Source organism: Dendropsophus ebraccatus, chromosome 14 (genome assembly GCF_027789765.1).
Source record: "Dendropsophus ebraccatus isolate aDenEbr1 chromosome 14, aDenEbr1.pat, whole genome shotgun sequence".
In the NCBI taxonomy this organism is placed as follows: domain Eukaryota; kingdom Metazoa; phylum Chordata; class Amphibia; order Anura; family Hylidae; genus Dendropsophus; species Dendropsophus ebraccatus.
Genome location: NC_091467.1, coordinates 28832289 through 28859960, shown reverse-complemented (window position 1 = coordinate 28859960; position 27672 = coordinate 28832289). Strand labels below are relative to the sequence as shown.

General features: G+C 45.0%; 1 protein-coding gene across 2 annotated transcripts; it reads right to left on the bottom strand.

The window, feature by feature from the left end:
- Positions 1-2327: 2327 nt before the first annotated feature.
- SGCA (sarcoglycan alpha) lies at positions 2328-27672 on the bottom strand. 2 transcript variants are annotated; one of them, XM_069952592.1, is made up of 10 exons: positions 27617-27672; positions 17727-17849; positions 10618-10760; positions 10467-10539; positions 9286-9484; positions 6405-6564; positions 5837-6036; positions 4315-4341; positions 3804-4027; positions 2328-2597 (listed from the first exon to the last, which is right to left on the bottom strand). In XM_069952592.1, the coding sequence occupies exons 1-9, from the start codon at positions 27624-27626 to the stop codon at positions 3838-3840; spliced, it is 1125 nt and encodes a 374-aa protein (XP_069808693.1). In that variant the 5' UTR covers positions 27627-27672; the 3' UTR covers positions 2328-2597; positions 3804-3837. The 2 variants fall into 2 exon arrangements, with proteins under 2 accessions (XP_069808693.1, XP_069808692.1); XM_069952591.1 differs by lacking the exon at positions 27617-27672 and adding an exon at positions 19561-19619.

The following is a 27672-nucleotide window of genomic DNA, read 5'->3' as shown; positions in this document are numbered from 1 at the left end:
GTCTGCAGTGGTAGGAGAATGGTCTACAAGGAGACACAGATTTGGTGGGTATGAAGTATTGGTCTCCAACCTGTGATTCTAGATCTGTTGTGAAACTACAACTCCCAGCATGGTCCAACAGTCAGGAAAAAGAAGTCTGAATAGTAGTTGCGACTGCAGAGGTAGGAGAAGGGGCTACAAGAATACATAGCTGTGGTGGGTGTAGGGCAGGGATCTGTAATATAAGGCTCTAACATGCTGGGAGTTATATTATGGTAACAAAACCACAGGTTGGGAACCATTGGCCTAGTTAAAGGGGCTGTCCGGGGTTAGAAAAACATGACAACTTTTTTCCAGGAACAGCACCTCTCCTTTACTCAGTTTGGGTGTGGGTTTTGCAGCTCAGTTCCATTGAAATGATTGGAGTTGAATTGTAATACCACACACAACCTGAGGACAGGGGTGGCGCTGCTTTTTCTAACCCTGGGTATTTCCTTTAAAAGAGGTTAAAAGCCTATAAAGCTAATACAATAAGTCAGATAGGATCTACATAGATTCACGGCCACAACAAGGGGGGTCCCCAAGTATAAAGGGCTTCAAAGATACTGTCATTGGGTGTAATTTGGGTCACTAGCACCATAGGTGATCTCAGTGCTGTGGTCGTAATATTTACTATAAAATATGACCATATGTAACCAGCCTCATATCTATGAACTGTACTACACTGCATACATAATTATTGTGAATATGTTGAAACCATATGTTGTATTTGTTAACCACTTAAAGGTAATCTGTCCTATCTGTTAGCAGCATGTTATAGATCAGGAGAAGCTGAGTAGATGGATAAATCATTTTGTGGGAAATTATTGTGTACAGCTTGTATTTTATTACTTTTTTTCCCTGTCCTTTCTATGCTGAGGAGTCAAGTAGGTGGTCCTAATCAGTGATTGACAGCCTTCTCCCATATAACTGCATATAGGGGTAAATGTCAATTACCATTGAGATAATTTACTGGAGTCCTGTGCATAGAATCCACTGGAGGTTTTATCAGTGTACGCAGATGATGACTGTCAGTAATCAAGTAGGACCTCCTACTGGACTCCTAAGCATAGAAGGAGTAGGGATAGCAATACATAAAATAAAAAGTATGCTTAATACAGGTGCGTAGCTTGGATTCACGGGGCCCCATAGTAAACAACTATAAAGGCCCCCCCCTCCATTATGCACAGCACAAAACACACACAAACACACACACAAACGTGTGTGTGTATGTGTGTGTGTGTGTATGTGTGTGTGTCACAAGAGTGACTGTCAGAGCAGAGAACCAATGGCTGCTTGCTCTGTCAGTCCACTGTTTTTAACTATAAGGGCCTATTAGGAGCCCTTATGATTAAATACATAGGTGCAGGAGCAGACTACCTTTTGCTTAACCCCTTATGTACTGCAGTGTGTAAGTGACTCAAAGTTCAGAAGACAAGGAGATCTTTGCTTTATTGCTGGTGAACTGATAACCCCTGACCTCTTCATGAAGCTCGCACATTTTCCTACTTGATTGTGGCAGGCATCGAGAACAGAGGTCAGGGGTTATGAGAGAAGTGATGCAGAGATCTCCTTGTCCTCTGCTTGTTAACCCTGTTTTTGTGTTGCAGCATGTAAGTAAACATTGGGTCACTTACACACTGCAGTACATAAGTGATTAAGCAGAAGGACACAGGATGGCTCTTACCTTCTCCCCCGGGCCCCCTCCTGCATGGGCCCCATAGCAGCTGCCTACCCTTCCTCTATGGTAGCTACGCCACCGGCTTAATCTTTCCCCATAAAACTATATATCTGCTCAGCTCCCCCCACTCTAAAACATGCTACCTGCAGATCAATGTCACAGGGTTCCTTATGTGCAGATGCCACCACTAGGAATAGGGACTAAGCACCCCCATTCCCAGGACTGCTGTAGGATCACCATCAGACATTTAGGGTATTGCAATATTTGTCACTGAAAATCTTTTTCATCCTCAATAAAGTAAACTGTGAAATGTTACCCTGTCCTGTTTGTTTTATGTATCTATGTATGAAACTGAGCATAAATCCATACACTGTATGATGCAGGAGTGGTGCTGACTATCATTGGTGTTTCTTGGACCAAGCTCCGCCCCCGAGGACTGTACAAGGCATAACTCATATGCAAATCTCATACTATACAGATGGATATAGTGCTGATATAGCTGTGGGACAGTAGTTCTGCTTGATAACCTCTTATAATAATGCGCCAAATAATGGGACACCTGTATACACATACCCACAGTTCGGAGTCATTTTATCTGTTTAAAGTACGCCTAAAGATCCTTAAGACGTTCTCTTCTGTCAAGTAAAGTTTTATTCATCTTGCAAAGCTAGGTGACAACCATTATGGCCGCCATTAGAGGTTGTCACCCAGAAAGGTGAGATGAGGGTTTATCAGGCATACCATATATTGTGGAGATGGTGACTTTATTTAGTAGCCATTGACTGCATTCACACCACCTACACTACAGGAGGACAAAACTATCTTGTCGGATTCCCGGATTCTCTCCTGCGCCACAAAGAAGCCTCTTGACCTTCACTTTCTTGGATGACTTCATTACCTAGGAAATATATATAAGATGTTAGGTTTAAGGAGGAGAACTAAGAGGAGAAAATGATCCTTCTTCCTACAAGGGTCCTGAATGTTTTGTAGAGAAGACATGGTGGGGTTTCCCAAACATCTAGTCACCTCACCCCCAGCAGCTACACAAGAAGTGAGGTATAATGTCCCCCAATGTAGCATGACATAAATGGGTACGATGAGATCTTAGATAGTATATGAAAACTAATGAAAAAAAAAAACGATCAAAACAATATGTCCTTCTCTTCTTCTTTCCTAATTTTTCTAATATCACAATGTTTGGTCTCCTCCGTCTCCTTCTCCCTCTTCCAGTGCTAGTACTTATGAAACAGTATCTCTAGGGAAGAGGTGGGGCTAAGACTGCCTTGCCTCTGGCTGGGAAGCAGCTTCCCGTACTTATCAGCTGCTGTATGTCCTACAGGAAGTGGTGTATTCTTTCCAGACTGACACAGTGCTGTCTGCTGCCACCTCTGTTCATGTCAGGAACTGTCCAGGAACAGTAAAGATTTTCTGGTTCAATGTTTCTATTAGGTTTTTTAGGAACAAATTACAAAAAAAAAAAATCTATAGGCACTGACTTTAGTGCCAACAGTATAGTTAACGTTTAGAAACAACATGAATAACATTCGGTATATTATATAGATCTAAAATTGTGGTAACATACATTCAGCATGGGGATTTGCTACTGTTCTGGACAGTTCTTAGCATGGACAGAGGTGGCAGCAGAGAGCACTGTGTCAGACTGGAGAGAATACACCACTTCCTGCAGAACATACAGCAGCTGAAGCTGCTTCCCAGTCATATGTTCAGCAGGAAGGGGTATTCTTTCCTGTCTGGAGAGCAGCAGAGGTTTTCTATGGGGATTTGCTGCTGTTCTGGACAGTTCCTGACATAGACAGAGCACTGTGTCAGACTGGAAAGAATACACCACTTCCTGCAGGACATACAGCAGCTGATAAGTACTGGAAGACATGAGATTTTTAACTAGAAGTAAATACAAATCTATATAACTTTCTGACAACAGTTGATTTAAATGATTTGAATTCTAAGAAAGTTTTGTAAAAGTATATTTTGAGTTTTTTTCACAATTTCAACCAGGTTCATATCACTATTTTGTCATATTATTGAGTGTATATTTTATTTTAGTGCACCCACACACTTATGGTTGTCTTTATCTTCTACATACCTTGCTAAGCAATGGTGAAAGATCTGCAGAACATTTAGTGCTGGGACAGGATGAGAGGTACATGGGCGCTATCTCCTGACAAATCCATCGGGGATGACCTCTGCCCAGTACGGACGTTGAACATGGGCAGGGTGGAAAGGGGTCGAGGGACATCCCTGTTGTCGGCCATTTGCCGGAGCTCTTCCGTGTTGTTGAAGATTGACTGTTGGTGAACTAGCTGGATACTGTGAAAAACAATCACATATTATACACTGTGGTGACACCCAGGCACATTACTATATAAGATACAAAATAGGCTACATGTTTGATAGTAATAAGATCTGTCAGCAGAAGCTACCCTGCCTGTTCACAGACTCCAGGAAGTTGTTGAAAGTTTTTTCCATACTAAAACATCAAAGAGGTAATAAAAAAATATTCTGGATTATATCAGCCAGTCCAGGTTACATAGATTGTGATTGTGTAGAATATGACAGCTATATGGGCACGAAGAGATAAAAGTTCTGATACTTACTCAGATGTCGCAGCGTCTCTCTTTTGCCTTAAAAAAAAAAAAAATTAAAAGCTTAAACAAGTTACAGCTATATAATAATGCATTAATAATCATCATTGTGACGGTCCCAGCGATAGGTCTGTTATTATGTGATGACCTCCAACACTATGGTGCCCACCCTCTACCTCAGCTCTCGATCCCTCAACTCGCCATATCGATACCTAGGAGCACTGTATGTAGTAAGGAGCTTGCCGTCCTGGATGTTATGATGTGCTACAGACGTAAGGAGACGTGGCTCCTTACTACAAACAGTGCTCCTGGGGGTGCTGGTTGCAGATGTGGGCAGCTGGTGGGCTCTGGTGTTTTGGGGCGACTTGCCATGGTGGCCAGGAGTGGTAATACTCATGTAGTACTCAGACTTGTACTCATGTTTAGATATAACACTAATATCTGACCGCCTTCTGCCTTCACAATATCGGAGACCACCTTGTGAGGTGCTACGAGCGAATGCTAGGCCTTTGTCTCTGGGTTGAGCTCCAAATGAGTCCCTGTGTGGACGAGCGTGCTTCAGTTAATGCATCTTTGCTTTAGTGGGGATCAGTCCCTCTTCCTTTGCTTAGGGAGTGCCTGTCCTGACTGAGGAAATCCACGATGTAGACAAGAGTGGTCCTATTGTCCGGTTACCCCACCTCTAGGGTTCAGCTGTCTGTCTCAGCATATAGAAAGAGGTGTAGGTGTAGGAACTATGGTCTGTCTCCCATCCATACTGAGAGAGAAGTGTATAGAGTGTCTGAACATAGATATGTACTGCAGCTGTATACTGCAGCTGTGCACAGGGGGAGTGAGACACCTAGTGGCTGTAGTAGAAATGACAGCTGACATCACTTGGTGTGACACCTGAGAGAGTTACTTTACCTGGGTGGTATAAGAACTTAGGGAACCACTTGTGGTGGGACACTACATTGTGGTGCATGCACACTACATCAGCAAACCTAGGACGCCTATCATATGTGACAGAGGTTAAAGTTGTATTCCAGGGAAAATTAACTTCCTGTGGATAGGGGAAAAGTATGAAATCGTGGGGGGTCCGACTTCTCAACCCCCGGCGATCTCTGTATCGGACCCTGCCCCCAAAGGACGCAACAATATAGGCTACATATGTACACTCTACAACACACTTAAGTACTAAAGGACTAGTGCTAAAGGATCCATCCCTATACCTATATACTACCCTCTCAGTGTATGTAGGGTAGGTCCCGCCTGACCAAGGTGAAGCCTGAACAAAGTGGTCCTTAGTTCAACAGACAGCATATATTCTGCATATACTCAATAAAAGTTAAGTTTTACCTATATTTATTGGTCAACCACGGTTGTCAGTTATTGTATTTTGCGATCCACTACTCTGGGCCATGGAACCGAGGGTGACAGTGTTGGGGGTGGGGGGCTGCAGGACTTTTTGCTGTGTATTTGAGACAGATCTACAATGTCCTAGTGTCTATGGCGGCAGAAGTTATATTGTTACATTGTGTGTCTTGGTACTTACACCCCTTCTCTGCGACAGCACATGATATAAGACAGTAAGGCGCAAAGTAACAGGGCGATGAGAATGGGGATTAACATGGTCAGCAGGTAGCCCGGGAGGAAGTCAGTTTCACCTAATTCATCCGATGGAGGATTAAACTCTCCATCCCACTCCAGTGGCACCAAACTAGGAGGAGAAGGTGAGGACCCTGGCTCATCCACCTGTAATGTAAAGCAGCAGTAGAATTATGGAGATGAAAGGCCAGGATCCAGATTATCAACTGTTCTGGATTATCATCTGTTCCGGATTATCAATTGTTTCCGATTATCAGATGCCAATAAAATTTATATAAAACCCATTTCTAAATTTGTTTCTATGCTTTTGCTTTTAGATAAAAGGTTACAGTGCCGGATTATCAAATTTGTTAACAAAATGCTGGACTAAAGGAATTTATTAGATTTTTTATTATTAGAAATAATAAATTAAAATTAAATTCTGCAAAAAAATCTATGTGTGAATTAATTGTTGGATTTATTGTGTGAACCTATGCCACCTGGAGGCCATATCCAGTACTACGCCCAGTACTCACCATGGTCACGTTGCACCAGTCTATGCTGAAGTCACTGGGTAATAGTTTAGGACATAACACTGGTTTCATCCCTTCTTTGCACTGCTGTCGGATCTGCGGCTTTTGGGTCTCATAAAGACACTCCGGGAAGGGGACGACAGAACCCACCTTTACAAACACCCTGCACGGGAACAATAGATTGTGTTAGGGTCCTATTACACTGAGCGATTTTTAACGATTAACGATAAACGGTTGCAAACTAGATTGTTTATCGTTAACCTGGAATCGTTCACCATATTACACAGAACAATAATCGTTAGTTACGATCGTTACTATGATCGTTATTGCGATCGTTACTATGGTCAGTTATTCCTTCTGATCCCAGAAAACAATAAACAATGTGCAATTACACTGAACGGTTAGTGAAAAAATGCGGAACTTGAGTGAGCGAATGTGGAATTACAGCGAACGATTAGCGAACTATTATCGATAAATTTAGGTTCAGATCTATGACACGGGACGATTATCGTGCGAAAAATCGTTAAATTGTTCGAATTTAAACAATAGTCGTTCTGTGTAATAGCAGGCAACGATCGAAAAATCGTTTGTATGTCGTTGATTTAGATCTGAACCTAAGGGTGGTATTACACAGGCCGACGGGGGCCGATAATACCTGTAAATGAGCTTGTTTACTGGGCCTATTACACAGGCCAATAATCGTTTAACAAGGGCTGCAGGGACATCGTTACCTACCTACATACCTATGCAGGTTGCAGGGCTCCTCTTCCTCTGTGCTTCTCCCTGGGTCCCGCTCGCTCCAGCTTCACAGCGGCCTGTCTCAGCTGACAGGCCACTCAGCCAATCACTGGACGCGGCGATCCTGGCCTGTGATTGGCCGAGCTGCCTGTCAGCTGAGACAGGCCGCTGTGAACCCGATGAGAAGCTCAGAGCAAGAGGAGCCCTGCAACCTGGATAGGTATGTATTCCTCTTTGCATATCGTCAGCCGCGCACCGCTATTACACGTAGCGGTGCGCGGTCGGCGCCCAACAATTTAGGTCAGAACCTAAATCAACGATCAGCTGATGACAACGATCATCGGCTGATCGTTGTCTTTATTACACGGAACGATAATCGCCAGATAGGGCCGATTCGGCCGATTATCGTTCCATGTAATAGTACCCCTAAATTATCGTTAATCGTTCGCTGTAATTCCACGTTCGTTCGCTCAAGTTCCGCATTTTTTCACTAATCGTTCAGTGTAATTGCACATTGTTCATTGTTTTGCTGGGATCAGAAGGAATAAACGATTATAGTAACGATCCTAATTAACGATTATCGTTCTGTGTAATATGGTGAATGATTTCAGGTTAACGATAAACAATCTCGTTTGCGATCGTTTATCGTTAGTCGTTAATCGTTAAAAATCGCTCCATGTAATAGGACCCTATATCAACTAACATACGAACGATTTTTCGATCGTTGCCTGCAATTACACAGAAGGTTTTTATTAGGGATGGTCCGAACCCGCCGAGGTTCGGGTTCGGCTAAACCTGAACGCTCGGCATCGGATTACTGCTGTCTGCCCGCTCCGTGCAGCGGGTGGATACAGCGGGAGGACCGCCTGGAAAACTGGGATACAGCCTATGGCTATGGCTGTATCCCAGTTTTCCAGGCGTTCCTCCCGCTGCACGGAGCGGGCAGACAGCGGTAATCATTGCGGATGGTTCGGGTTCGTACGAACTCGGTTTTTATATAGGATGATGATGATGATGATATTAGCTGTCGCCCAGCTTTCCCATATACAAATATAACAATGAAATGACCCACAAAGGAGTTATACAGTATATCACAATAACATATTAGAAAATCCTAAATTCACTTTGAAGATGGCCTCCCTGGCATGCTCCCTGCAGGAAAGAGATGTGGATGACGCTTGACCCAGCCCGGGATTACATTGTGGAAGTGCAGACATTAATACTGTACAGATGTCGCTGCAGAAAGGAATAAACCAATGTTTCTGGATGTACAACATCTACTGTATGGGAATGGATTGGTCTCCAACCTGTGACAACACTACAACTCCCAACATGCTGGCAGCTGTAGCAGTGCAGCTACTAAAGAGCTACACTAATCTAATGAGTCTTAAAGGGGTAGTTCACAAAAAAATTATTTCAAATCAACTGGTGCCAGAAAGTTATATAGATTTGAAATTTACTTGTATTAAAATATCTTAAGTTTTCTCATACTTATCACCTGCTGTATGTCCTGCAGGAAGTGGTGTATTCTGGAGAGCAGTTTCTATGGGAATGTGCTACTGTTATGGACAGTTCCTGACATCGGCAGAGGTGGCAGCAGAGAGCACTGCGTCAGAAAGGGAAGAATACACCACTTATATACAGGACATACAGAAGCTGATAAGTGCTGGAAGACTGTAAATTTTTAAATAGAAGTACATTACAAATCTACATAACTTTTGGATAACTGTGTGGATTATATGAGCAAAAAAAAAAAACTGGAGTGCTTCTTTAAGGGATTGTACATTGACTTGCCTAAAACCTAATGCTAATAGGTGGCGCTAGAGATCAAGCTCTACTGGAAAAATACTACTTTGCAATTAGATGTTTTTAGCTTTTATAGTAGGTGGCACTGCTGAGTCATCATTCTCTTCTCTTAAAGGAATATTCCAGTAATTTTGAACTATTGTACAGTGTATGACTATCCACTATATTAACTATAGTAACTATAGAAAACCAAGATACAAGAAGATATTTGCCAGGTCCTCAAACTAAAGAATGGGAGGTAAATAGATTATATATGATTTATACAGCTACTAATATTCCAGTTTCCCAGGCCATGTGACCGTCAATATGGTTAATATTTCATTGCATGCTTTCTGTATACCCCTCTTTTAGTCCGGGCAGTGGCAGCGGCACTCTACCCCCTTTGTCCAGCGCCGATGTGACATTAAGGACGGAAAGCCTCTGGGTGTTCCAAAGATCCTGCAAGGGGACCTGAAAGTTGTGGCGGGCTTCTGGGGGAAGCATCTCTTCCACATCCACATTGGTGACCAAAAATTCAGCTTCATATGGCGGAGGCGCATCTTGAAGTGGACAATGATGGAGAGAGGCAAAAATAAAGAACAAGACCATCATGTCTAGTATCAACAGGTCACATTATGTGTATTTGTAGTGGGAAACAGTGGACACATTGTTAGGGTGAAGACAATATAAAAAAAACGATAACTCCCATCATGCACTGAATGTATACCATGTAATACCAGACCTGGCCTGTAGGGCTGCTGCAGGACAAAATACCTAGCCATTAGAGATGAGCGAACCTGGAGCATGCTCGAGTCCATCCGAACCCGACCATTCGGCATTTGATTAGCGGTGGCTGCTGAAGTTGGATAAAGCCCTAAGGCTATGTAGAAAACATGGATATAGTCATTGGCTGTATCCATGTTTTCCAGACAACCTTAGAGCTTTATCCAAGTTCAGCAGCCCCAGCTAATCAAATGCCGAACGTTCAGGGTTTGGATGGACTCGAGCATGCTAGAGGTTCGCTCATCTCTACTAGCCACTCAAAATTACAACTGATGATCAGCTGATCAATAGCATGTGCATTGGTAGGGGGAGGCACTGGGCACCCTGTAAGGGTGAATAGAATATAAAAGTTGTGTCTAGTTGTGGTAGTCATAAAAAGAAAGTATTGATATAAATCGCATGTTTAATATCGGTGTTTTATGCTGTAGCTTTCCAGCTGTTAAAAAACTACGACTCCAATCATGCCCCTATACCCAAAGTCTGTACGGCATGAAGGGAGTTGTAGTTTTGCAACAGCTAAAGAGACTCATATAAGGGAACACTGTTTTACATGGTTACACCTTCATTTGATTAGACACAATGTAATACCAGATGTCTCCTGCGGGATTGCTGCAGGACAAATGCGTAGCCACTGTTTTCTGCCACACTCACGACGATCAGCTGATCACCTGCCTGTTCTCTTTGCAAAAACAGTCGTCCATACATACAGCATAGATCCCTGCTTTCTCCTGTTGGATTATGATAGTAGGAACCACTTACCTGCTGCAGGAAGAATAGTAAAAATAATCTTTTCTCTAAAAATTTCATAGGTGTTGCGGTTGTATGCAGTTACCTGTATGACAGTAAACGGTAAAAGATTAGTATATATAATGGTGGCTACCTCTATGACTTCACAGTGTCATCACTGTACCTCTATGGTGTGCTTCCCAGGCTTGGTAGGGGATCCATATAAATATGCACTGTCCCCGGGAGAGCGCTGGGTACAACGCAGCCATCTTGGAAGGTCCGGGAACCCCAATAAATTAGCTCGAAAGTTAATGGGGTGAGGTTGACCTGTTAATACACATGCCAATATTACAATCATATAGGTCAGGAATTGTATACCGTATGTATGCAGCACAAGTTATGTTCTTATACTTGTCAGTGTACATCTAATTTTTCCAAATTATTATGTCTAGGCTAGAACCTTTATGATAATCTCAAAAGGTTTCGGAGCAGAGCGCCCCCTATCTGCACCTAGAGCACACTGATCATGTTACTATGGTAACAGATGTGGTCGCAGTATCAATTTATGTATTCACGTGCACTTTTCTATTTGAACAGCAGATGGCGCATGTCTGATTCCCCCATTCTCCTGTACAAGCAATACAGCACTGAAGATGATACAAGGCATCATAAGCTAATAAAGAATCTCTGTTTAAACCCACAATCCTGTGTGTCTTTTATTGTAAAAATGTATTGTCATGGAATGAATTGTTCATCATAAGAACATTTTACCATTACAGTATTTTTTTCAATAATGATTGTGACATGTAAATGCGCCTTTAAATAATACATTCACCATTTACAGATTATAAATGAATCTACACAATTGTACTTATAATTGTACATACATCAGATCACTTATCCTGTACTGATCCCCAGTCACCTCCTGTATAATAATCGAGAGCTGCTATCACTATTCTGCTGGTGGGGTCACTGTGTACATACTTCACATTACTGATCCTGTACTGATCCTGAATAGTGATGAGCGCATAGTGAGATATTCGAATATTCGATATTCGTACGCATATCCCGCGAATATTTGATCGAATATTCGATCCCATTAAAGTATGGGAACAAGTATTCGATTAGTGAAAAACTTCTATTTGACCATTTGGATGGTAAAACCGGAAGCTGGGGGATTTGAACGCTTATCGAGTATTTGTTGAACATCCGCGGGATATTGGTACGAATATCGAATATTCGAATGTCTCACTATTTGATCGAATAGTATTCGCTCATCACTAATCCTGAATAACATACTGTATTATACTTCAGAGCTGCATTCACTATTCTGCTGGTGGGGTCACTGTGTACATACATTACATTACTTATCCTGTACTGATCCTAAGTTACATCCTGTTTTATACTTCAGAGCTGCACTCAGTATTCCGCTGGTGGGGTCACTGTGTACATACATTACATTACTTATCCTGTACTGATCCTAAGTTATTTTTTTATTAAAAAATTTTAACAAAACAATAAATAAAAATAGAAATCATATACTGTATCTAACCAGGACAAAACAATAAATAGAAAAATTACCAAAACAAAATGAAACCATAACATAAACAACCGGTCCATCCCCACACTCATTCTTCCACACAGACAACCCATATACCTATATACAATATATACACAATATAAACAATTTTAGCTAAACATAAAAATAAATTCTATACACTAGTATATGCACACACCTATATACACCGCTATATACTATACACTACTATATACACATCTATATACAATACACCACTATATACTATAAACCTATATAAATAACTAAATGTGAACTCCCTGGCCCAGTTGAATTGTGCACAACCTAATCACACAGACACAATTCTACTCAACCCCAACACCAACTAAACAAGACATCATACACAAATAAACTAAAACTAAACAAGACATGATATAAAATAAAAACCTACCACTAAACAATACATATAATATTTTACTTTTTTCTTTTTTGGGCCCTGAGCTGGTCCTGCATCCCATGCCCCCAGCACATGATCATGGACATCCATGAACCAGCCCAGGATTATATATATATATATATATATATATATATATATATATATATATATATATATGGCCCAACTAAGTCACACAGACCCCCCCCCCCCCCCCCCCCAAAAAAAAAAAGAGACTTCTCAGCAAAAGAGACATCTCAGTATCTCTACAGCACAAAAAAAAGACTAATGTGCCAGCATCAGCCCACCACCAGGAGAGGAGACGCAGGCTAAGGCACTTTAAAGGCAGAGCCCCTCCAAAGACAAGAGGCCCTACCAGCCCCCAGCCTCTCGTACTCCAGAGAGCGCACCTTCACCAGGTCACCGAGTGTGCCCCTAACCACCTCATCCACAGGGAGGATTTTACGCTGCGTCGATACTAAACACCGTGCACTCCACGTGTGGTACCTGACCACTATGCTGACTAGGAATAAAGTGCTCCCAATGGCGGATTATAATGTAGGCGGTTTGGGCGGCCACCCGGGGCCCGAGGCTCCGGGGGGGCCCATGCCTTGCCGCCCACATTATAATGCCGCCCGGGAGGCCCCCTCGCCACTGCACTCTTGTGAACGCAAGCATTGTTTCGCTTGCGGTCACAAGAGTCTCCGGCTGATGCGCGGCTGCCGGGGGTGTCCCGTCCTCTCCCCGGCAGCGCGCGCATCTCACAGCTCCTAGTGCCCTGGCCCTGGGGTCCTGGGGCCCTGACCTCCGGTACTGGGAGCGCACGTACCGGAAGTCAGGGCCCAGGCGGCACTAGGAGCTGTGTGATGCGCGCGCTGCGGGGGAGAGGACGGGACACCGCCGGCAGCCGCGCATCAGCCGGAGACTGCAGACGGAGAGAGGATCGACGGGGGAACGCAGGGTAGGTGAGTTATATTTTGTTATTTGTGTGTTATTTACTGACTGGGGGGGCTTCTATAAAGGGGAGAAGAGGGGGACCAGCTATAAGGGGGGGGGAAGAGGGGGACCAGCTATAAGGGGGGGGGGGAGAGGGGGACCAGCTATAAGGGGGAAGGGGGAAAGAGGGGGACCAGCTATAAGGGGGGGGGGGAGAGGGGGACCAGCTATAAGGGGGGGGGGGGAAGAGGGGGACCAGCTATAAGGGGGGGGGAAGAGGGGGACCAGCTATAAGGGGGGAAAGGAGGACCAGCTATAAGGGGGAGAGGGAAGAGGGGGAGAGGGAAGAGGGGGACCATCTATAAGGGGGGAAAGAGGGGGACCATCTATAAGGGGGGAAAGAGGGGGACCATCTATAAGGGGGGGAAGAGGGGGACCATCTATAAGGGGGGGAAGAGGGGGACCATCTATAAGGGGGGGAAGAGGGGGACCATCTATAAAGGGGGAAAGAGGGGGACCATCTATAAAGGGGGAAAGAGGGGGACCATCTATAAAGGGGGAAAGAGGGGGACCATCTATAAGGGGGAGAAGAGGGGGACCATCTATAAGGGGGGGAAGAGGGGGACCATCTATAAGGGGGGAAAGAAGGGGACCATCTATAAAGGGGGAAAGAGGGGGACCATCTATAAGGGGGAGAAGAGGGGGACCATCTATAAGGGGGAAAGAGGGGGACCATCTATAAAGGGGGAAAGAGGGGGACCATCTATAAGGGGGGGAAGAGGGGGACCATCTATAAAAGGGGAACGAGGGGGACCATCTATAAAGGGGGAAAGAGGGGGACCATCTATAAAGGGGGAAAGAGGGGGACCATCTATAAGGGAGGGGGAGGGGGACCAGCTATAAGGGGGGAAAGAGGGGGACCAGCTATAAGGGGGGAAAGAGGGGGACCATCTATAAGGGGGGAAAGAGGGGGACCATCTATAAGGGGGGAAAGAGGGGGACCATCTATAAGGGGGGAAAGAGGGGGACCAGCTATAAGGGGGGAAAGGAGGACCAGCTATAAGGGGGGAGAGGGAAGAGGGGGACCATCTATAAGGGGGGAAAGAGGGGGACCATCTATAAGGGGGGAAAGAAGGGGACCATCTATAAAGGGGGAAAGAGGGGGACCATCTATAAGGGGGAGAAGAGGGGGACCATCTATAAGGGGGAAAGAGGGGGACCATCTATAAAGGGGGAAAGAGGGGGACCATCTATAAGGGGGGGAAGAGGGGGACCATCTATAAAAGGGGAACGAGGGGGACCATCTATAAAGGGGGAAAGAGGGGGACCATCTATAAAGGGGGAAAGAGGGGGACCATCTATAAGGGAGGGGGAGGGGGACCAGCTATAAGGGGGGAAAGAGGGGGACCAGCTATAAGGGGGGAAAGAGGGGGACCATCTATAAGGGGGGAAAGAGGGGGACCATCTATAAGGGGGGAAAGAGGGGGACCATCTATAAGGGGGGAAAGAGGGGGACCAGCTATAAGGGGGGAAAGGAGGACCAGCTATAAGGGGGGAGAGGGAAGAGGGGGACCATCTATAAGGGGGGAAAGAGGGGGACCATCTATAAGGGGGAAAGAGGGGGACCATCTATAAGGGAGGGGGACCAGCTATAAGGGGGGAAAGAGGGGGACCATCTATAAGGGGGGAAAGAGGGGGACCATCTATAAGGGGGGAAAGAGGGGGACCATCTATAAGGGGTAAAGAGGGGGACCAGCTATAAGGGGGGAAAGGAGGACCAGCTATAAGGGGGGAGAGGGAAGAGGGGGACCATCTATAAGGGGGGAAAGAGGGGGACCATCTATAAGGAGGAAAGAGGGGGACCATCTATAAGGGGGAAAGAGGGGGACCATCTATAAGGGGGAAAGAGGGGGACCATCTATAGGGGGGGAAAGAGGGAGACCATCTATAAGGGGGAAAGAGGGGGACCATCTATAAGGGGGAAAGAGGAGGACCATCTATAGGGGGGAAAGAGGGAGACCATCTATAAAGGGGGACTATCTCCTATAGGATTAGCACCCTCCTCTCCTGACATCCTCTGTGCTGCTGGGACCTCCCCTATAGATCAGCACCCTCATCTCCTGACATCCTCTGTGCTGCTGGGACCTCTCCTATAAGATCAGCACCCTCTTCTCCTGACATCCTCTGTGCTGCTTGGACCTCTCCTATAAGATCAGCACGCTCCTCTCCTGACATCCTCTGTGCTGCTGTGACCTTGGGGGGGGCAACATCAGGGGACCAGGTGAGGTGGCGATATGTTTATTGGGGGCAGTGGAGGTGGGGTGGGCAATGCTTACTGGGGGTAGCAGCAAGGGAACAAACATTATGTTTATTGGGGCCAGCAGGGAGGGGAGGCAGGCAGTGTTTATTGGGGACAGTGGGGGGGGGGGGGGAGGCGCAGTAGCAGATTATAATGTGGGCGAATTGACTGGGGGGGGGGCCCAGGTTGGGTGGACAGCCCGGGGCCCAGGGTACATTTAATCCGCCACTGAGTGCTCCCGTCCCAGCCATCAAGGTTTCTCAATGCTCCATAGGCCCATTCCGCATAGGAGAGGCCGGGCCAACCTGGGCCACCCGATGGAAGCGCCCACCCTGTTATAAACCTCTGTATTAAAAGGACAATGAAGCAGAAAATGCTCCATGCTTTCCAGCATGCCTCCACACTCCTCCCAGGGACATCCCTGATCCTCAGAGCTCCTGCACTTCAGATTGTCCCTCACATACAGTTTGCCATGTAAGCAGCGCCAAGCCAAGTCCCAAAACTTCAAGGGGATCCTGATGGAATTCAATAGGCCCAAACCAACCTCCAGATCCCAGCTTGGACAATCCTTGAGTGCCAGCAGTTTTTGGAAATGGGACCAAAGGGCCCTATTGTCAGGGAGTCCTAATCTCCCACATCCCCAAACCCCACCGACGAATGACCTTCAGAACCAAGGTAGCATTAGCTGTAAGATGCCCATGTGGTGTGTGGAGATCCTTCACTTGACCTCCTGTCTCCCATTCCTGGAAGAAAGGCCGAAACCATCCCCTACAGGAGAATAACCAAGAAAGAGTCTCTTTCCAGAGGTTTCCAATGTTGGTCTTAAGAAACGTATTCACTAGGAACACCACGGGGTTGACCATACACAACCCTCCTTTTATCTTCGTATGGTAAGTAACCTCCCTCTTGACTAGGTTCAGTCTATTCGCCAATAACAGTTGGAAGAACACACTGTAGACCAGAGCGTCTGTCCAGAGCGGTTTTGGCAAAATGCAAACACTGCCCAGATATATCAGCAAAGGGAGCAGGAACGTTTTGATCAGGTTAACCCTTTCCCTGAGGGTCAAAGACCAACCCTTCCACTGATCCACCTTCTGAGCGACAATCTTAAGCCTGCTGTCCCAGTTTTGTTTGGGGTAATCCCCTTGGCCGAATTCGATGCCAAGGACTTTTGCAAACTCCTGGGGCTCTGGAAGGGTGTCCGGGAGATCAAATCCAGGATCTCCACCTCCCAGCCAGAGACTCTCACACATCCTGGTTGATCTTGGACCCAGATGCCTCTGAGAAGCGCTCCACCTCAGATATCACACACTGCACCTCCTGGAGACGAATATGGTGACATCATCGGCATACGCTACCCCCTCAGAGTGGAATCCATTCTCACCCCTACCAACGGTCCACAATCAATCCTCCTAAGGAATGGATCAATTGCAAATACTTACAACAGTGGGCTCAAAGGGCAACCACATATAAACACTAAAAATAACCATAATATTTACAAACTAAACAATAACACTAATAACATATACAAACCACGTAGAAACACTGCAAGTAACACGAATATTTACAAACTAAACATAAACACTAAAAAAAACACTAATAATATACACAAACCAAATATAAACAATAAATATACACAAATAAACACTCAACATATGGTACCTGACAACTATGTTAACTAGGAATACAGTGGCCGTTCCGCATAGGAGAGAAGGGCCAACCAATGACAGCGCCCACCCTGTTGTTCACCTCTGTATTAAAGGGAAATGCTCCACGCTTTCTCACAAGCCTCTACACTCCTCCTGGGGACCTCCCCCATTCTGCACTATAGATTGTCCCTCACATACAGTTTCCCATGGATGCAGCGCCAAGCCAAGTCCCAAAAGTTCAAGGGGATTCTGATAAAATTGACTAGACCCGACCTCCAATCCATCTGAGATGGGATGACATTACCCTTTTGTCATAGAGTCCTGATCTAACCCATTGCTTGTCAATGGGAAACATTTACTTTTTATGATCTGTACAATGGATATGATATTTAACGCTGACGCCACCCCTCCATGAATCAGAATAATCCTATAGGGTTAATAGTATAGGTGTCATTCTCACCAGACTTATTCAGGAAGTGTTGCTGGTAATCCTCCGGTTCCAGCTTGTGTACAAATAGCGTGCCCACCGACGGGTAGACATTCTGATCACAGAGACAACCCAGGAGACACAGCCAGAGCGGTACTAGGGATGGAAGAGACATGTCAGATTACTCCATTACACACTGAGATCTCCCCTATATACTGAGAAACAGGGGCCACCTTCTGAGCCTATACACAGCTATGAGATATAGGATGGATGGATGGATGGATGCATAGATGATAGACAGATAGATAGATAGATAGATAGATAGATAGATAGATAGATAGATAGATAGATAGATGATAGATAGATAGATAGATAGATAGATAGATAGATAGATAGATAGGAGATAGATAGATAGATAGATAGATAGATAGATAGATAGATAATTGATTGATAGATAGATAGATAGATAGATAGATAGATAGATAGATAGATAGGAGATAGATAGATAGATAGATAGATAGATAGATAGATAGATAGATAGACAGGAGATAGATAGATAGATAGATAGATAGATAGATAGATAGATAGATAGACAGGAGATAGATAGATAGATAGATAGATAGATAGATAGATAGATAGATAGATAGATAGATAGATAGACAGGAGAAAGATAGATAGATAGATAGATAGATAGATAAATGATAGATAGGAAATAGATAGATAGATAGATAGATAGATAGATAGATAGATAGATAGACAGGAGAAAGATAGATAGATAGATAGATAGATAGATAGATAGGAGAAAGATAGATAGATAGATAGATAGATAGATAGATAGATAGATAGACAGGAGAAAGATAGATAGATAGATAGATAGATAGACAGACAGACATAGACAAGTAGATGATAGATATTATGCTGCGTTTACACAGAGCAATAATTCGCCCAATCGAACGATTAGCGATTTTGAAATTACGATGTGTTTTTATAACAATCAGCGTTTTGACGGAACCATGTATCGTTTGGAAAAATCTTTATTGTGATCGTTTTAAGATCACTTAAGCCCATCTCACACATAGGGTGAATCAGTGAAAGACTGTTTACACGAAGCGACCTGCAAATTTTTAGTGGACGACCAACGACGATTTGAGAACATGTTGAAAGATCAAAATGAACAATTTCTCGCTTATAGCTTGATCGTCCGCTGTGTTTACACGAGCCGATGATCGCTCAAATGTGATTGTTATTGTGAAAATTCGAATGATAATCGTTCTGTGTAAACGCAGCAGTAGATAGATAGAAGATAGCTAGATAATAGATAGATAGGAGACAGATAGATAGATAGATAATAGATGTAAATTCTATGAACATTAGAGGTCATCAGGATACTGAATGGCCTGTATTATATACACTTTATATTCGGCTATATTGTACCTTACGCTATATGTTCTGGTTATTATATAGAATTATATTATAGGCCTCGGCGTGATTCGCGGCTCAGTGGACTGAGCATTGTGGATAATCAGCCTCCTCCATAAATAAGCTCTTCAGGACACTTATAAATACATCCCCATTCACCCACACATGCGTCACTATTTATAGCCCATAGATATATATAGAGAGAGGAGCTGTCACATCGGAGACTGAGGGTATACCAGGAAAATAGAAGGAAAGAAGGATTAGATGGGGATAGACGACACAGGGTGTTATGGGGGGAGAAGGTGTTAAAACAAAAGAAGTTTGGAAGAAACCTAAAGAAGGTGACGGAAGATCAGAGGAAAGGTAAAGCTAAGCAGAAGACAGAAGGTAAAGCAGGTAGCAGACAGTATAAGCGGCCACACACACATAACACACAGCTAGGACATGCCTGTCAGACGAGCCACCCTCCGAGATGCCATATCTGCTGTGATGGGGACGGGCAGCAGAAGAGTGACAATGCCAGCTGGAAGTGGGGGGGGGGGGAGACATAGGCAGCGGTGACACATGGACACTGGCATGCATGGGCCTGATAGCTATAGCCGCAAGACACATATGTCTGATATTCAATCACCACAACAGCTACAATGGGGAAAAAAGTGACAAGAAAACCTCAAAAACCAAGGTAACATGACTGTACACACTAGGGGGCATTAAGAAGAGGCGCCAACGTCAGAAAATTACTATGAAAAATAAGATGTTCACAGGATGCCCTGCTGCCATAAACCCCAGTGATCGCCTGTAATCCAGAGAAACCTCACAATAAGTGTTCAATTTTCCTGCAGCGCCACCACAGGAGAGATGAAGTACTACATAGTGCCCATCAGAAATGAGTTTGCCGGATCCTCCAGAGATTATTATAGTTTATAGAGATTATTATTCTACCTAATAGGAGGGGATCCTTAAAAAGAGACCCCCTCCCTCTTTCTATTAACTAGTAAAATGTTGATAACAGGGTACCCCGCTGCTGAGAACCCCAGTGATCGCCTATGTCTTTGTGAGAATGTTGCAGTGGGTGTTTGGGTTTCCCTGCAGTGCCCCCACAGGGGAATTTAAGCATTGCAACATACTCAGTGAACTCAAGTAGCCATGTAATGTATGGACAGCAAGATACTCTCTTTGTATCCACTCTCTGGTCTTCACAGATCACAATGGGAGCCCCTTCTGTTAGGTTGGCATGTATTCTGAATGAGGAGAGGCCAGACACCTGGTAATGTTAAAATCTAACCTCCCCAATCCTTCTCTCCCTGGACATCTTTTATAGGGGAGGGTTGGGAGGCCCCCATACACGTTAGATGGTTGGCCAGGGAGGGTTGGGAGGCCCCCATACACATAAGATGGTTGGCCAGGGAGGGTTGGGAGGCCCCCATACACATAAGATGATTGGCCAGGGAGGGTTGGGAGGCCCCCATTCACGTTAGATGGTTGGCCAGGGAGGGTTGGGAGGCCCCCATACACATAAGATGGTTGGCCAGGGAGGGTTGGGAGGCCCCCATACACGTTAGATGGTTGGCCAGGGAGGGTTGGGGGGGGCTATATACATTGGATGGTTGGCCAGGGAGGGTTGGGAGGCCCCCATACACGTTAGATGGTTGGCCAGGGAGGGTTGGGAGGCCCCCATACACATAAGATGGTTGGCCAGGGAGGGTTGGGAGGCCCCCATACACGTTAGATGGTTGGCCAGGGAGGGTTGGGGGGGAGGGGCTATATACATTGGATGGTTGGCCAGGGAGGGTTGGGGGCCCCTATACACTTAGATGGTTGGCCAATTGTACCACAGCCTCAACAGACTTTATTCTAAGGTATACGGCCAACAATGGACAGCTGTTTCTGAGAAAAGCTCATCTGCTAATTATTTCCTTTAGTGGTATCACAGCTTACTATTTAAGTCTTACAGTACTTATTAGCTGTTGTATGTTCTGCAGGAAGTGGTGTATTATTTCCAGTCTGACACAGTGCTGCAACCTCTGTCCCTGACAGGAACTGTACAGAGCAGTAGCAAATCCCCATAGAAAACCTCTCCTGCTCTGGACAGTTCCTGACATAGACAGAGGTGGCAGCAGAGAGCTCTGTGTCAGACTGTAAAGAAAGCACCACTTCCTGCTGGACATACAGCAGCTGATAAGTACTGTCAGACTTAAGATTTTTAAATAGAAGTAAATTACAAATTTATATAACTTTCTAACACCATATGATATGAAAGAATGTTTTATTATTATTTTTTTGCAGGAATACCCCTTTAAGGCCAGCATACATATTATAAAAAAAAGTCGGTGTCAGGAATCTGCAGTAGCCTGTGTGAACTGGACCTGGTGTTTTGCCTTTGTGTGCCACACCCGATTGCTTCTCAGCTTCTGGCTATGCAGGAGCTCCTGGTCTTGAATTTACACCTGTGTTTTTGCTGTGATTGACAGGTTTCTCTGCCTGTCTGTACCTGGAAGATCAGAGCGCCGGTCCAATAAGGATCCAGACCGGGCTCTTGGTCAGCATAAAAGCTAAGCACAGACTTCCCAGAGTCCCAGCGCTGGCTAATTAGGTGTATTCCTGGTCCCAGCTCTCCCTTGTATATTCCTGCGCTCCCCGTCCTATCCCTCCTACTGCTTGACTCGTTTTTCTGACCTCCTGCCTGACTTGTGACTACTCTTTTGGATTACTGATTTTGTACTACATTGCCCGTGTGGTTTGACCCGGCCTGGTTTACTATTCCTTATTGTGTTCGTCTGTCCGTATTGTTTTGTGTATCACGTATATAGCGCAGGGAACGTCTCCGTGGTTGTCCGCGACCGCCTAGGGTCGGCTGAGGCAATTAGGCAGGGACAGTGGGTGGTTCAGATAGGGCCCACTGTCTGGTTGTGTCTGTGTTAGTCTGACAGTCGGCCTATGGCAGGATCAGCTGACTCTCTAATGTGAATAAGGACTTAATAATAGGTTTGTTGTTTTTTTTTTTTTTGCTCTTTTTTTGTTTTCCTTATAGATAGGTGTCTGGCAGCAGCTTTCTTTCCTTTCCTATTGAAAACACATGCACATTCAGTCAAGCCGATCATGCATATGCATGGGAGAATAGGGACAAATAGCTGTCATTCATATAAGTGTTTAGATGTATGGTCACCATCAGGTAAGGTAAAAATATCTACTGTCATATTGAGTCTCAGTTCCTTTCTTCTCTCCCCCATACTTTACCCTGCAGCATGATAGTGTAGCCCAGCAGAGGTTGTGCATTAGGAAAGATTATACAATGAAAGCAACTAAACAACCATTGAGACAAAGGAGATTACCCTGTAAATTCCGGATTAGTGGCCAACAACGGGACCAGTTCTCTTAGATGCTGGAACGTCACATGTTCTCCAAGGCAGCTTCATAGTGTTGACCCCATCTTAAGACAAGTGAAGCTTTGTCGCTGACTCTTTACTTATTTAAGGCATGAATAGGATGCAGCCGGAAACACACGACTCAATAACCCAGGCATATGGCTACTGTATACAATGCAGCATTCAGATAGGGCAATATGGTAGAAAGACCCTCTCACCACTATTATGTGATTAACTGTGGGGCCTATGTAATGGTTCACAAGTGTCGTACAGTGTACAGAGGGACCATCTATGGCAGCGCTATGGTTAGGCCTCCGGATGACTCGTGTGTGTGGTCCTATGGCATGTCGAGAGCCCTATGAAGGTCCACAGCTTCAAAATGCTGGGAGCCTGACAGACCCCATTGTAAGTCAATAGAGCTTGCCAGAATATGTCAGTAGCCACTTATGAACTGACATAGCTGTCATTGCGCCGCTATTAATGGAAGCCATGACACTAATGTGAACGGCACTTTGGCCCTGAATCGATCACTTGTATAGTCCTTTTCCTTCACCGTTCTTTTACATTGTTCTGATACACGTCAATCCATTGTCTTCACTTCTTTCAGAAATAGCGCCACCTTTACCCACAGGTTAAGCTTGGTATTGCAGCTCAGCTCTATAATTTCAAACGTAGGGCTGCACAACCAGATGCAGCCTATAGGAAAGGGGGGGGGGGCTTTTACTGAAAAACAAAAAGCCTTGTTTTTTTTAGCTAAAAAATATCTGAAAATCCATTTCATACTACAATGACAGCCGCCCCTATTCTAATGCACATCCCCTTCAATATCCTGACAAGCAGGAGATGTATACACTGTAAAAATGCAGCCCATACATCAGACAAAAAGCTTTTCAGAAGAATTAGCAACAATTTTCCTGAAGGAGCGAGTGTGTGACGTTACTCCCATGTGGGGAAGGTGGAGGAGTAGCGGAGGGAGCGGTGACACATGCTGAAACAATAAAAGCAGAAAGTCACAGTGGTCATAGTGGTCATAGTCATAGTGGTCATAGGATGGGGACTGCTGGCTGTGTAGGCACAAAAGGATTTAGCTATAGGGCAATGTTCCCCAACTTGTGGCTGTTCAGTAGTTGCAGGACTACAACTTCCAGCATGCCCTGACAGCCGAAGGCTGTAGTTCTGCAACTGGGGCTGGAGTCGTGACGTCATCACAACTCAGGGGAAAATGGCTTTCAGCTGGGGTCCCAAACCTTCAGGTACAATGATTTGCAGGCACCAGGAGAGGTAAGTAGTTGTTCCCTTTCATTTCCCCCCTGCCCCTGCCTGATTAAAAAAAAAATATATTGGCTGATTTAAATACCGATAAAAACATTTAAATAACAAAATGGACAGAAAAGACAATCCCATTGAAACTAGTGGGAGGATTTATTCCTTAAAGGGATTGTCCACTTTAGAAAATCTGCTGTCCTACATTTTGCTAGGAAAGTCTAACTTACTAGAGGAGGGTCTCTTAGCTCTGTAGTACCAGCACTGTCCTGCGTTACACAGGCAACTATTTGATTTGAACGGACATTGTGCAATGCTTCATTTGGCCTGTGGTGGCGCTGCAAGATCTGATCACTAAGGATCTTTTTACACGGAGCGCTACGAGGCTGTGCTAGGACGCAAGTTTGCAGTGCCCTTAGAAGGCACGCTGAATCGAGCGGCTAGGCAGCACGAACAATTGCTGTATTGTTTGTGCAGCCATTTACAATACAGCCTCACATCTGTTCACACAGGGAGATAATCGGCCCATGTAAAAGAAGCCTAAAGGGGTATTTCAGGAAAAACAAACTTTTCCCCTATCCACAGTCTGACCTCTGTGTCCCCACCCACCCCGGATCTCTGTATCGGGCCCCGCCTGCTCTGTTATGAATAGAGCCACTAGTACGACACGTTACCCGCGGCTCTATTCATTCGCGGCTCTTTCCGTTGGCTCCATAGGAATGAATAAGGCCGCTGGTCATGTGCCATACCTGTATCTCTATTCATAACAGTAACGGTGGGGCCCGATACAGAGAACGGTAGGGGTACAGAGGTTGGACCCACCAGAACCTCCTACCTTTCGCCTATCCTGTGCATAGGGGAAAAGTTAGCTTTTTTCCAGACTACCCCTTTAAGGATTCCAATTGGGGGGGGGGGAATCTTTTTGAAGAAATACAGGTGCTATCAAAGTAGAGGGCTCCTTAAAATTGCACTGGAAAATGCTTCTGCTCTCTGAGCAGTTTAGCTCACTTTTAATGTAAGGAGCTATGCCGGTAATTTCATTTTATTATTGTAAACCATTACATAGGAAACATGGATCTATCAGTGAGAATTCCTTGACGTGATTTATTCTATGGGAATTATAAAAGGAATCACATTTTGTCATACAAATGTCACTATATATGCATTAGAGTTGGAAAATTGTTAGAAATGTTCACTGTGATTTTAAAGAACTTCATGTGATAGATAGGATTTAGTCCTCCAGTAGCCTCACCTAAAGTGCACTAGCCCTACATGGCTAACATACAGGAACACTTGAAGAAGGTCTGCTTTGTTGTAGGAATTAGAATTGGGCCCTGGCCGGCTGGCCAGACCCTGGGAGAACACTCAGCAGGACCTTCTTGTATTTTCACTGACCAGACTACTGGTACTTAAGACTCAACACATGGCCCACTCTACTTCTACTTATAGATTTGGGCACATTTTCTATTGGTGAAGAGGAACCTGGGGAGAAAGGGAAGTAAAAGTTTAAGGTGACTTTTACAGGGATTGGAGGACAAGCCAACTACCAACTGGTGGCAAACAGGAGAAGACATGTGCACCATTAACCCCCATATACCTTCAGCTGTAAAAGGATATCATAGCAAACAGTGACATCTAGTGACCAAAATGCAGTTAGACAGTTACCATCCATGAAGTAACCTATGAGATATACCTTCAGAGCTGACCTACATATACACACAGAACCCGCAGCGGCACATGGGTTCTGGGACACTACAATGGTGGCTCAGTGTTCCTGAGTATGACCAAGGCCAAAATCTGAAATAGTAGAACTGTTTGATCTCTGTACAACGCTGCACTTATGTTGAAGCTATACATGCAATGGGGAACTCCCCAAACCTGTCTGCTGGTAGGCTGGTGTTGTCACCCAGACAATAGACATGCCCCCTCCCCTTCTCCCCAGCGTTCCCTCCTCCTTTCCGCTGATCACCATCATCTCACCCCCTGTTGTGGAGGAGGCACAGCGTCACTTGACAGACACAATGTCCCCAGGCAAAGTGACATTAACCTGCATGTGACCTGACAGACAGTGAGAATGGACGTGGGGAGGGGGACGGGAATGTGCAGAACAGACAGAACACAAGAGGGGATTTTATTAGCATATAAACTACATGACAGCTTGCGTACAACGACTATGTCATTATTATGGTTTTATGAGGATCTTTACAGGTATTATTTATGAAACCCTTGTATACTATGCATCATTTTTATATCACCAACATACTATATAGCGCAGCATTGTGACCCTAACGCTTATTTGTGTTCCTGGGGATGTGGGAATAGATAGGTTAGATTAAATCCGGGAGCTTGGAGTCCAGATAACCAAGCAACCTCTCCAATTGAGGATCTGGTGTTGCAGGGAAGTGCGGAACCTAATAGCCACACAAAGCCCACACTAAACTAGTAGGAGGAACACCCATAAGGGCTTTACTCCCTGCTAACGGTAATAAATAATATGCACTGAGAGGGTATGCACACACTACGGAATCCCGGCAGATCACCTGCCCCGGATTCCGCAGCTCGACCCTGCTCACGGACGCTGGCGGACGTGCGCATCTCCACTGGTCCCTTAGGCTTCATTCAATGATTTGCCAGATTCCACAATCCGCTCATTCTTCCAGCGGACGGCGTAAGCTGGCAAGCCATAGAATAAAGCCTATGTGACCAGCGGAGATGCCTGTGTCCGCCAGCGTCCGTGAGCGGGGTTGAGATGCGGAATCCGCAGCAGGTGATCCGCCGGGATTCCGTAATGTACACATACCCTCAATGAGGCATGGACATCTAATTGGAATTATAACAATTCCTTATGTTGCCTGGCCAGACTGCCTGGGCAAACCGAGGTGAGTGTGCTCAAGAGAAGGGTGTGCAATGTGCCGTCACTCCCATCACCAATGAGTTTGGCCCCTCAGAGTGACCTTAGACTTTCACACAACTCACGCATGTTTTGATCAAGAGATATTAGCCACAAATTGAATAAGATTCAGAAACATGCAACCAGACTTAAGGGAAAAAAGTTTATACCAGGATTCTTTACTGTAAAAGCAATGAGACAAAAGAATTCTCTGCCGGAGGAAGTGGCCATGATGAATTCAATAAAAGTGACCAGGAGGGGCCTGGATGCATTTCTGAAGTGTAATATTACAGGTTATCATCACTAGATTCTGGGGAAGGATCATTGCTCCAGGGATTTATTATGATCACCGGATTTGGAGTCAGAAAGGAGTATTTCCCTTAAAGTGAGAAAAATTGGCTTCAACCTCATTGGTTTTTTGCCTTTCTCGGGATCAACACTGCAGGGTTGAACTGGATATGTGTCTTTTTTCAGCCTTACAGACTATGTTACTATGTAAGCGGCCTGGGACGCCTACACGTAATTGTTTCCACCTACACCTTTTAGCTAGACAATCATGGAGCAGGCTTACGCAGGCTGCCATGTGTTCTCATGTCCAGAGAGGGCCCGGGACACCCGGTTCTAGTCCTATGGTATAATTGTGAGTCCATCCAGAGCTGGAGTGATTGCTTCTAATCTGTATACAGAGCTGCAGAACGTGTTTCTGCTATATAGATACCAGGACACATCCACAAAATGGCCGCCTATACATATATATTTGCATTTGCAGCCTACAAAGGAAGCATCGCCATGCAGATGACTTTTTGTAATTAACAAAAACAAAATCTAAAATTAACATCCCCCCCCCCATTTAAAGAGGCCAAATTGTCATCCACCTACACAACAGAGCGCACCACATGCACCCAGGGAAATAGCAGAGCCATGCGCGTGCAGCTCTCAAACATGTCACAGCCCTCATTATCCTGCTGTCAGCTCTGCTTACAAACCTGTTACCATGCAACCCAGTGCTGGCGCTTCCTCCCCCACTCTCCTAAACCTCCCT